Raw genomic sequence first — 12389 nt, 5'->3', positions numbered from 1 at the left:
ACATGTGAATGAAGGAAAGCAGAATAAGGTTAACTATGATAAGTTAGAGAGAGACACCCGCATTCTAGGCCCGAAAGGGTCCTTGGATGCAAAATCGGAACCTAAGATCCAGCTTGGCCTGCATTGGGTTCTGGAGTGGGTTCAGACCAAAGGTTTTTCACTCACTTCACGGATCTTCACTCTCCCCAACACAACACATTCCCCTTGTGTTAAAAGTGTGGAGAAGCCGTAAGGTAATTAACAAGCCACAATCAACCCCAAAGGGGAGATTTCGCACACAGCACCTGAAAACCACAAGGTTAGAGCCAGGGTATGGACTCGAGAGAAGGGCAGCTCTCCACCCATCAGGAGAAGAACACAAGTAAGCAGAAGAATCGTTTCAGGACCAGGTCACAAATCCAGAAACTTGATCAGGCTTATGGGTTACAACCTTCATCCTTCACACCATCAACCTGTCGATTCTTCACAGCCTCTCTTACTCCTCCTTAAAACAATACAACGTTTGTGACATTCAAAAGGCACAAGGATGACTAGAGGATTCCAGAAGTTAACAGATAACAGATTTACAGAATTGGAAGGGACCTTGTAGGTCATCTAGTCCAACCCCCCCGCCCAAGCGGGAGACCCTACACCATTTCTGACAAATGGCAGTCCAATCTCTTCTTGAAAGCCTCCAGGGACGAAGCTCCCACAACTTCCGAAGGCAACTTCCGTTCCATCGGTTGGTTGTTCACCCTGTCAGAAAGTTTCTCCTTATTTCCTGGTTGAATCTCTCCTTGTTCAGTTTCCATCCATTGTTCCTTGTTTGACCTTCAAAGGTGCCTTGGAAAATAGTTCGACCCCTTCCTCCTCTCTGGGGCAGCCCCTCAAACATTGGAAGGCTGCTCTCCTGTCTCCCCTGGTCCTTCTCTGAGAGAGACTATCCAGGTCCAGGTCCAGTTCCTGTAACCGTTCTTCATGTATTTTAGCCTCCAGTCTCCTCATCATCCTGGTTGTTCTTTTCTGTACTTTTTCTAGAGTCTCAGAGTCTTTTTTATAGTGTGGTGACCAAAACTGGACGCAGTACTTTAGGTGTGGCCTTACTAAAGCTTTATAGAGTGGTATTAGTACCTCCCTGGATCTCGATTGAATCCCTCCGTTAATGCAATGTAGGATTGCATTGGCCTTTCTGGCTGCTGCTGTTGTTGGAAGAAGGGATCTTACAAAAGTCCCGTCAGTTCACACGATGAATTAAAGTGACAGGCAGACCTGGAATTTGGGCAGAGCCGCATCTTATCAGCTTCCCACGACTGCTAGATCCCTCCTTTTCTTCACACGGTTGCTTTCCCCATCCTCCGCTTCCAGTGTGGGGCAATTCAAGAGGGGCAGGCTAGCACCTCGGAAGAGGCCAGGAAAGGGAAAGGACCTGGGTTGCAAATAAGGACGTGGGTGGGTTTGGCTGCCCCCCCCCCGGCCCCAAGATCTGTCCTAATGTGGAGGGCTTGAAATATTTCCCAAGTTTAATTTGTGTGTAACCTCTGGGGTGGGGCGGGGGAAGCATTTCCCACCCAGCAGCTCACCTCTAGCCCCCTCCTCTCAATTCCGCCTTTTCTGCAAAGCCCCCCCTGGAAATGACTTATGAATTGCAAATTAGGGGGGTGGGTGTTTGATCTCCCTCCTTTAAGCCCCCCTCCTTCTCCTCATCTCCCCCTCTCCGCTCTCCGGCCCCATTTATCTCTCTTCACGCTTAGAAATAAAGGAATAAAACCTCGCCCCTCCCCCCAAATCGCTTTTTCAGGGTTATTATAATGGCTTTCTCCAAGGCGGGTAATTAGGGAGGGTTTTTTTTTTCCCCCTCTGAATTTGGGAAGACATGCAACGGCCCCTTATTATCAAGCGGGTCTGGAGCTGGAGAGCTTCGTCCTTCATAGGCAGGAGTTACGCTGGACATAATCGTTAATAAAACCATTTAGAGGTTAGATCAGCAGAAAAAGCCCCGAATTCCAGGTCAAACCGGGTGGCTTTCGATCTCTTCTAGTCTTCTCCAGGTCCCCACATGTTTTAGTTTTGACTTTTTCACTGGGATCTCCTCCGTGAATTAATGGGGGAAGGGAGGAGGGAGGGAAGGAAATTGAGGAGGGAGGGAAGAAGGAAAGGGGGGAAGGAAGGAAGGAGGGAAGGAAAGAAGGAGGAAGGAGGGAGGGAAGGAAATTGAGGAAGGGAGGGAGGGAAGGAAATTGAGGAAGGGAGGGAGGGAGGGAAGAAGGAAAGGAGGGAGGGAAGGAAGGAAGGAGGGAGGGAAGAAAAGAAGGGAGGGAAGGAGGGAAGGAAATTGAGGAAAGGAGGGAGGGAAGGAAATTGAGGAAGGGAGGGAGGGAGGGAAGAAGGAAAGGAGGGAGGAAGGAAGGAAGGAAGGAGGGAAGGAAAGAAGGGAGGGAAGGAGGGAAGGAAATTGAGGAAGGAAGGGAGGGAGGGAGGGAAGAAGGAAAGGAGGGAAGGAAGGAGGGAAGGAAGAAAGGAGAGAAGGAGGGAAGGAAGGAAAGAGGCAAGGAAGGAGGGAAGGAAGGAAAGAAGGGAGGGAAGGAAATTGAGGAAGGAAGGGAGGGAGGGAGGGAAGAAGGAAGGAAGGGAGGAAAAGTGAGGGAGGAAGGGAGAGAGGAATACAGGGAGGGAGGAAGGGAAGGAAATTGAAGGAGGGAAGGAAATTGAGAGAGGGAGGGGGGGAGGAAAAAAGGGAGGGAACAAGGGAGGAAGGAAAGGAAAGAAAATTGAGGGAGGGAGGGAGGAAAACGAACCTACAGAATGCTAAACCACGAACAGTGGTTTCAAACCTCAATTGCATGTTAATCTGCAGTCGGCATGGGACACCCCATAACTGCTTAGCCCCATGTGCCAGCCCGACCCAGCCCCTCCTCCCTGGCCTTGGTAACCCCAACTCAACCCCCTGTCCCACCCCCCGCCTCCAACCCCCAGGAGAAGGCAGCAACCCCACCCACCCACACACCCCACACACACCTGGTTTATGTGCTTCAGCTTGTCAATGATCTGGCTGATGACCGGCTCGGGACCCCTGGCCTTCGCTTCATGCTGCCCCGACTGAGATCGGCCTCCATTCCTTGTGGGTGGGTGGCTGTATCTGCAGAGGGAAGAACACCCCCCCCAAAAAAAAAAATCAGGGCACAAAGACAATCCCCGCATTTCGCTCTGCGTTCGCCTGAACCTGGTGCCGCGGGGACTGCCCAGGTGAGTGCTTGAAGCGGAGCCAAATTGCCAGCTTCGATCCGGATTCTTTCCTGAGATTTGACGCTGGATCCTTTCTGGATTCTTGGGACTCTGGGAAGGTTTGGTGTCCCTTAGGCGGAGCTGAAAGTATTTCGACTCCAGGACGGTCTTCTGAAGTCAGTGCTGGACTCCACAATCCATCCTCCGTAGCCTCCCCGCCTGTCCCTCCAATCTGCCCAGCCGTGGGTGGACCAAGAGGAAGCTGTGAGGTTCTGCAGACCTTGGAGAAGGAAGACCTTGGGTGGCAGGGCAGGAGAAACCAGAGAAGGGGGTGGAAATGGGGTGGGGGAAAGGAATGCAGCGAAGTCTTGAAAAGGCCTGGAGAATCTAGAAAAGGTGTTGGTGAAACCTGGAGGGGGAGGGACAGGGATGGGGGTGAAGGAGGGTGCAAGCTTTGAACTCAGCTAAGGTCTTGAGGCCGGGCAGCTGTTCTTTGGGTGCCCTCTGCTGGAATCACTGCCTTGTTGCATGGCAAAAGGCACGTTTTAGTGTCCTGCTACAATCACACTTGTGCACACCCCCAAGCTAACTACCAAAACAACAACAACAGCAACCAGGCAGCAGAGGAAAAACAGTGGGTGCAAATTTTCTTCCTTTTGCACTAACTTAAAACTTCCCTTTGCTGAAGTTGCAGGATTCCACAGACCTTAGGAGGAAGAAAGTTTGGGGGGGAAAAAAGCTACTTGGTAATTTGCTAATTGTAACTTTAATCAATTTGCTTCTCAAGCATCCAACAATGACCAAAGGCTGGATGGTTTAATCCTTCATTATTTTTTAATCTAAAATAATTTTTCAGAACTTAAGTGTTCTTACAATGTTTTATTTACAAAGGCCTAATAAACTATCCAATGATGAGCCTCTCCAGAGGTGGATGTTTTATGTCTATTTGCTGCCAGTTGGTTGTGATCCAGAGGTTGGCAGACCAGATCTAACAGCCCTGATTGAGATTCGGTTGATGCCCTCGGTGGATTTCAACTCCCAGAATTCCCCAGCCAGCAGGCCAGACGGACCGTAACTTCCCCTTGAACCTCCGACGTAGGGAAGAAACATACAGCTCTGGGGAGAGAAAGAAAGGACCCCCCAATTCAATTCCATCTCCTGTTAGCTCTTCCTGGATGTCCCAGAGAGCTGCCCAATGTCTTCTCCAACACTCCCAAGATGCAGAAAGTCGAACCTTTTGTCTTCAGAACATTGCCACGTCCATCAACAATTGTCCCCCCTGGGCATTTGGTGGGCTTGTGCCCGTTTCTGAGATCATCCTGCTTAGCACACTTGAGAAAGGGTTGGTGGAACACAAGAGAAACGAGAGTTTGGCCAAGTGTAGGAATTCAAGGAAGGGGAAGGAGAGGAGAAGGGAGATACCTGTCCACCACTTCGTGTCCGTTCCAGCAGAAAGTGTTGTTGTGCACCGTGGAACTGTGGCTGCAGATATATTCCGGCAAGCTGCTGTAGAAGCCACTGTGGGCCCGCAGCTTGGTGACCAGTTCCCTGCAAGGAAAAAAAAAGAGCACAAAAGTGGGACTTGTAAGCAAAGCTACACAATTGCTTTATCTTTGCTCAAAAGCATAGGACCTCGTAGTAGGTCTTCCCAAATCCCGCATTACAGGAGGGTGAGTTCAAATAACAGCTCATTTCATCCAACTGAAAACAGTAGATCTGTGTTTTTCAAGCTTTTGAGATGGGTGGACTTCGACTCCCAGAATTCCCCAGCCAATCATGCTGGCTGGGGAATTCTGGGAGTCGAAGTTCAGCCATCTTAAAAGTCGGCTAAAGTTGAGAAATCAATGCCAAGCTCAGTGCCCACAAAATAGAAGGCAGGAATCTTCTACAATCAAGGAAGAGCTCAAGATACTTTTCCCACTATCATTAGTAATTTAGGTTTATCAATTCTTATCAATCAATTTCAAGGAAAATTCAGCCACCGAAGGAGGGTAGTTAGAGTGCTAGACACCATGTTCAAATGATGTGTTATAATGCCGCTCTCTGCCGCTAGATGGTACTAAAGCACTGTTGGAAATGAAGAACTCTGCCCGGAGTTTGAAAGCAACTTGTTTATCCAGATCTTCCCCCCAAAAGGCAACTGGGTTTAATCTGTCCCAATGCAACCAATATCTTAAACAATAACTCTTCTGGGTGATATAGTCTTCCAGGCATATATATATATGAAACAAGCTACTTTATAAACTCTACTGATCCATTTAGCCTACAGTTTATGTGATTTTTATTTTACTCGGAATCTGGTCAGATAAAGAAGGCAACAGGAAATTAAAAATGCATCATAAAAAAAATGCAATAAGCAGAGTAAAACGAGTGAGAAAGATTCCATGCAGACACATAACAGCACTGGATTTCCACAGGTCGCTCAACCTGTGGGGTTTTTGGCGGACAGCCTGAAAGTGGAACCCAGAATCTACAAGGATACTGGATTCCATACACCCCAGGCACTTTTCTTAGTGGCTTATCAATGCAATTCCTGAACTTTCTACCTCTCTGGATGCTGCATTTTGCAGAAAAAGCATGCGAGAATTTGCCAAAGATAAGTGACGCCATTTCCACCCGGCTAAAAAAATCTCAATTATGCAAATTTTATCCAGGAGAAATCTTGCAAATGTGGGGCACTCATTTCTTTGGGGTACCAATTCACTGATCCCAGGACAATGCAACTATTGTAAATGTACTCAGGTTGTCAAACACCTGGATTTTATTCACGGGACTCTGGAGATGGTACAATGGCCATTAAGTACCGTATGACTGGTTCTAAGTCCCGTTTTTTCAGGGCCACCGTAACTTGAAACAGCCACTAAATGGTTCTAAGTCAAGGACTACTCTACATAATGAGTCCAAGAAAGCAGCCATCCTGCTCTGCATATTCCTACCCAAGATGGTTAACTACTACAATCTAAATTGTGGAATCATCCACCAAAGGAAAGTAAACAGTTATACAAATTGCAGAATCGCCCATCCAAGAAAGCGTGTTTTTTAATCTTCCCTTTAGTAACCTTTGACCTCTTACATTTTGGCAACGCTGCGCCATTTCTCATTTTCACTGTGATGACATTGATGACAGTGTGTGTGTGTGTGTGTTGTGTTGTGTTTCCTTTTAGCCCTTCAGCTTGGGCTGCCTTTTTACAGAAGGGGAAAAACCAACCTGATAGCTTCGTTGCATTTTATTCCTGGGAGACCGAATTTTTATGCTTATGTAGCACAACCTCCTGACAACGATTAGCTATCAGGGAACCCATAAATCTCAGAAATAAATAAAAGAAGGTCTTGGCCTCGTGGGAAGCAGCCGCAGCCGCCGCCGCCGCCGCAGCAGGCTCTGTGCATTTGCAAATGCATCCTCAGGTGCACATTGGCAGCCAGGAGAGGGTGCTCAGGACGAAGCCAGCAACTAACCGGGATCTAATCAAGCCAGCATGCAAATGGGGGGCCAGATAAGGACAGCCACTTTTCGTAGAAACATGAAACCAACATTGCGCCTCGAAGTCGGGATGTCTTTAGGATGCAAAGAGGGGGGGAAATCTTCTAGCAAAGCAACTTCATTCATTCTGGTTAAAAGGGCTGCAAGGACCATTTTTACAGATTTTTTTTTTTTGTGCAAGCATAGAAATGGTGCGTGCAAACACACGCATGCACAAATAGACATTCCACTCCTTTCTTCACCCACAGGATTTTTGCCACAACTGCCTCCCCTGCCTGCTCTGTGCTTCTGTTGTTTATTCCAACAGACTAATCCAAGGTAGTAAACCTCCTTCCCTACGAAGTAAACTATTATACAGATTAGTTGTGCGTCGTACAAGAACCGGGAAAAATAACCACCAGCCTTTGCAACGCTTTTTTCCTTCTCCTCTCTCTCTCTCTCTCTCTCTCTCTTTCAATAAACTGTGTAGGTTTCTCCTTATCGTCATACAGGTTTTCCTCACTTAAGACTGTAGTTGAACCCAGAATTAGGGCCGTAACTTCTTGTGGCCAGTAAGCAAGTCGCCACATGGACGTGTCCGATTTTATAACCTTTGGGGCCAAACTGGGGAATTCTGGGAGTTGTGAAATCCAGAAGTCTTCAAAGTTGCCAAGGTTGGACACCTCTGCTTAAAGTTTTATCTTCAAGACAAGTCACTCCAATGCCCAGGGGGGTTCTGCTATTTCAAATCTGGATACACACACACACACACCCCTTTGCTGCTGAAAACTACAACTCAAATGTGTATTTTCTGATAACGCACAATCCTATTTTCCAGCAGAATTTCTGTTGAGGGTTTTTTTTAAAAAAATTCCTAGCAGCATTAACCAGATGGAGCCCTTCTGGAGGCACCTCCCTCAAGCCGTGATGGGCTGGAAAAAAACTTCTCTTTCAAACTGCCACTTAAAACACAGATGGGCTGGGAAGATGCATCCCACATCATCAATCAAATCACAGAATCTGCTGCTCTGCTATTAGTCAGGATCTTTTCCAGGAAAAAAAGAAAGAAAGCAAGCGAAATAAGCATCTTACCCACCGAAACTTGGGGAGGAGGGACGGAGAGGAGAGGAAGGCAGGGTGGGTTTCTGAGCTGAAAATTGCAGCTTTTGTTTCCCCCAAGAACTTCTGACACTAATGATCACATTCTCTGACCGTTTAAATGCCTCTCCTGCTATATTTGTTCCAAGCTGGAAGGCCGCAAAAACGCTGCTTTAATTACAGACCCAGGCTGCACAATGCCTACTTTGGCATGTCTGTCTGTTTCTGGCCTAGCAACAAACCAGGTGACACAGGGGGGAAAAAACCCTCTTCCCGTCCAAACAGGAACGACGCCGTTCATCCCAGAGTCAGGAGCCCCAGATGGCCTGACTTTGGGTGTGCAAGTGCGCAAGAAAGTCCACTGTTATGTCACCAGAGGGCAGATCATCATCTTCGTTTAATGACCCCATAATCCCTTGCGGGGTGGAAACTGGGCAACTGAATGGATCTGAGTGTTTACTGGCCGGATGCCTTTCTTATCTCCAATGAGGAGTTTTGTTCAGCAGATACATTCTCGTCGTGCTCAGAGAGAGAAATGTCAGCTTCTACCCAGGATCGAACTCACAGACTCCTGATTGAGAGGCGAGAGCTCCTTCTGGGCCATTGCACCAGCGGGCAGATACAGCCTGTAATTAAATTTCTTCATTTATTTTCAGATGATTTTGGAGAGGGACAACCTGCTCGGCCAGGCCACCGAGCGGTCAGGGCCTCAACTGTCAACATCACACCAAGTATCGATTCTCCTGAAGGACTCATGCATAAAAATCAGATGCAGGGAGTCTTTGACTTAAGACAACCATTGGGAGCAGAGTTGTTAAGTGAGTCGTGGCGGATTTTATGACTTTTTTTTTGCCCTTTAATGCCTCCAACTTGGCCCCACTGGTTAATCTCAGTTGGAGGTAAAACGTACTCAAAAATAGTCTTCAAAAGAAAGGAATACAGTCCGAACTTAATGATAATGAGATAGAGGTGAAATAAAAAACCAAACAAAATACAATGAAGAAATTTCCACAACGGACCAGGATAAGTAATCACCAATTTCAAGGAGATAACAAGGCATAATCTGTTGGAAGGATGCCAGGCAAGATAATCTCAGCCCAAAATAAAACACGCTTTGCTTCTAGCAATGCTGTGTTGTAACCGCCTTTCTTATATACTATTCTCCCCAGCTGCAACCAATGAGGGGGATCATGGCCGCTTCCTCTCTCATAAGCCAAGTTGTTTCCTTCTCCGTTCCTCGCTGCGTGTCCTAGGATGAAGAAGGGATGGGCCTGGGTCCTCCTCTGACTTCCCAGTCAACCTCTGCCCTTCCCCAGCCTCCTCCACAACCTCCGGAGCCACACCTAAGCTCCCTGTCGGTTGTTCCTCCTTTCCCTCAGAGTCCAACTCTACAAAGGACATGACACAATCGTTGAGCAAATCAGCATGGACATTAAGTGAATCCAGGCTCCTGGTTGACTTTGCTTGTGCAGAAGCTGGCTGAGAAAGACCCCACTGGTGATCATGGGACCCTCGAGATTTATATGCCGGTTGCCAAGCCCACCAATTTTGATCTGGTTGTTTAAATCAGTGCTGTTGGTGGGTTGTAAGTCAAGAACTACCTGTGTGGGTTGTGCTCACCACCACGAAGTCCAAACTGTGAACTCACCTCTTTCGACCGGATAAGGTTTCTTGGGGTTCCACCAGAGTCGTACCCTTCATCCCCTGCTCAGCAACATGGTCTTCGGGATTCCACGCTGATCGGTGCTGCCTCTGCTGGGAAGGACCACACAGCTTGTTGATCTGCAAGAGAGAGAAAAAAAAAACCTGAAATCAGGAATCCCAGAACTTTTCAAACCCACTTCCTGGCACGTCTCGAAACTGCAAACTGAATCAGATTTGTAGTTAATTTGAAGTCAGATTTACATTTCCCTGCTTGATTTGGAGATTGTGAATCGCTCTGGGGCGATTAAAAGATTCGCCTCGTCTTTGGAAATGTGGAGCTTTGCAGTACTTGCCTTGCAGTGAGATGGATGACAGCAAATTTTAAAAATAAAATAAAAATACTCTAGCAAGGCTGGCTGGGGAATTCTGGGAGTTGGAAGTCCACCCATCTTAAACATTCCCAACTTTGAAGAACCACCACTCTATGTTAACTCAACGGCCAAGTCACAGCTTCCAGCTGACACCAAGTCCGAGGCTCTAAGTGCAGCAAGCAGCCAAGGAGGGTCCATGGCGCAGGAGGGAAAATCACTGATTCCTGGTTTGGGAAGAAATTACAGATTTACACTGCTTACACAGGGAGTAGGCACCGTCTCTTCTGCCTCCCTTCTGTTGCCCTGTAAGTTCTCCTCTTTCCCCACCATTCAAAGATCTTGCGATCCCACCAAGTACCCCCAATTGTGTGTTTCAGCCAAAAAAATTATTCCAGAATACACCATGAAATAGCAAGGCATAGGCTGTTGTGTTTTGCAATCTCCTCTTTAATGATGGGTTGAGATCTTGCTAGCCAGCCCTGGGACCTGACGCACACTGTTCCCTTCCTCCCTTGAGTTTCAACCTTTCGGGGAGTGGGGAGTACATTCCCTCTCTTTCTTTTTCTGCATTTCCCCCCCCACCCTCCAACACACACACACACACACACACACACACACACACACAAGCACACTGCAGTGCCACAGGCAAAAACCTGGTTGTTGAGAAACTCACTTGATGCCCCACCGACATCTTCCCTGCTCCAAATGCCAACGCTTCCAGCAGGAATTACAGAATTGGGAAGGATGTCAGAAGTCTTCTAGTCTAAGCCTTTTGATTACGTGGCCATCACGGTCGTTAAGTGTGAAAAATGGTTCACCATAAGTCAGTTTTTTCGGTGCCATTGTAACTTCGAACACTCACTAAATGAATTGTTGTAAGTCAAGAACCAGCCACGGTCTGCTATAGATTCCCCTAATAGAATTCTACCTTCTTTCTTTCTTTCTTTCTTTCTTTCTTTCTTTCTTTCTTTCTTTCTTTCTTTCTTTCTTTCTTTCTTTCTTTTTTTCTTTCCACAAGGAAATCTTTAAATCTGAAGATTTCTGAAACCACATAAACTTTTTAATAGTATTAGCCAGGGCCCATTTCCCCTTTCTACAGGTGTAATCAAAATGCTAATATATGTTAATGTTTAGTCTGTGGTTCATGTTTTGTCTTGGCTTTTAGTACAGATTTAAATCTGCCAGGTTCCTCACTTGGATTGGCCTCTTTTGGGAAGGTGCATCTCTCTGGGGAATACTGATTAAGAAAATGTATTTTTTTCCAAAACGAGCCCAATAGAAAAGGAAAGAAAATTAAGAAGCCTTCATTGGTTATTCTTGGAGGGATGTAGTCACGCGACTCAGCTGCTCTCAAGGATCCTGCCTTCTCCTCTTTCGAAATGGGAAAACATGAGTGCAATTTTAACAAGAGAAAGATAAAACAGGGCCCAGCAACGTGGGATAAAGGCCATGTTTCCACACACATTTTTGTTGCACGCTCTTTTTAAAGCCGTGTTTTTCAACTGAAGTAAATTTAAGATGTGTGGATTTCAATTCCCAGAATTCCCCAGCCAGCGTTCCTGGAGTTGAAGTCCGCACATCAAAACTCCCCAAAGTTTTGAAATGCTGTTTTAAAGCCTCCGTGGCCCTCTTGGTTTCCAAAGGATAAGAGAAAATAAGAGCGTGGGACTGCTAAAATATGTATCTTTTTATTGAACTTTGAAATGGAAGAACAAAGGAAAGAGTGTGTGATAAAACCAGCCGTGGGTTATAATGTACAGATGGAACAAAAGGCGAAGACTTGGTGGAAAGGAACTAAATTTTTATATGATGCTATAACTTAAAAGGGAACTTTTGCAAAAGAAGGCACCTTTAGTATCCAGCACCATGAAAAGTTATCTAGAATGTAAAGGTCCTTCAAATTTATGACGGAATAAAGGGTCATTTTATCACACAGGGTGGACTTGTAAAAAAAAGCTAGAAAACCTTGGGTCCAAATGCGTACGGAGATGCAAAGGCTTTTTAAAAAGTAATTTTCAGCATGGTTATTTTTTTTTTAAATAAATCTGTGAGGTGCATTAAAAATAACAAATAAGAAAAATTATACAAAGATGCTGGTTTTAATGTAAACCTTCTTGACATGACCTCACAAAGAAGACATATTTCATGCCCTGAGGGTGCTTCAATATTGCAGGAGCTTTAAATAATTCACCGGCAAAATGCGAGAAGCCAACAAAATACGAACATTTTAAAGAACACCAAGAAAAACGGTTTCCATCACACTGATTCACAGCTGTTTCTTGGAAAGCAGGCCTTGAACAATGATAAGGAGCCCAGTGACAGATACAAAGCAAAGTTGAGTGACAACCATCACATCAGATCTAGATTTTTGTTTTTTTAAAAAAAAACTATTATTTGGTGGAAAGAGAGAGAGAGAGAGAGAGAGGAGTTTCCACGCTTAGAAAGTCTACAAAAGTTCTCGTCAAGTGAGGCAGACACTTTATTAAATAAAGAAACTTATTGAGTTGATTTTAAAGACTGCGTTACATTTGAAAAGACCACTAACGAAATAAACAACAAAAAACAGAAGTGCCTTTAGCATAAACCCCAAAGTGTGGAAGCTGCCAGAATAAAGG

The 12389-nt window shown here is 46.0% G+C and overlaps 1 protein-coding gene across 1 annotated transcript in view; it reads right to left on the bottom strand.

The window, feature by feature from the left end:
- GPC3 (glypican 3) overlaps nt 1–12389 on the bottom strand; it is a 78772-nt gene that overhangs the window by 18899 nt on the left and 47484 nt on the right. The window contains exons 4-6 of the mRNA XM_026716561.2: nt 9408–9541; nt 4624–4749; nt 2995–3115 (exon numbers count right to left, since the gene is read on the bottom strand). Coding sequence (XP_026572346.1) covers nt 2995–3115; nt 4624–4749; nt 9408–9541 — 381 coding nt within the window. The remainder of the gene's footprint in view (nt 1–2994; nt 3116–4623; nt 4750–9407; nt 9542–12389) is intronic.

This window comes from Pseudonaja textilis, chromosome 12, assembly GCF_049901715.1.
Source record: "Pseudonaja textilis isolate UNSWEBS1 chromosome 12, rPseTex1.2, whole genome shotgun sequence".
NCBI lineage: Eukaryota > Metazoa > Chordata > Lepidosauria > Squamata > Elapidae > Pseudonaja > Pseudonaja textilis.
Note: the sequence above shows the minus strand (reverse complement) of the source record. Positions and strands in the feature narration are given on the sequence as shown.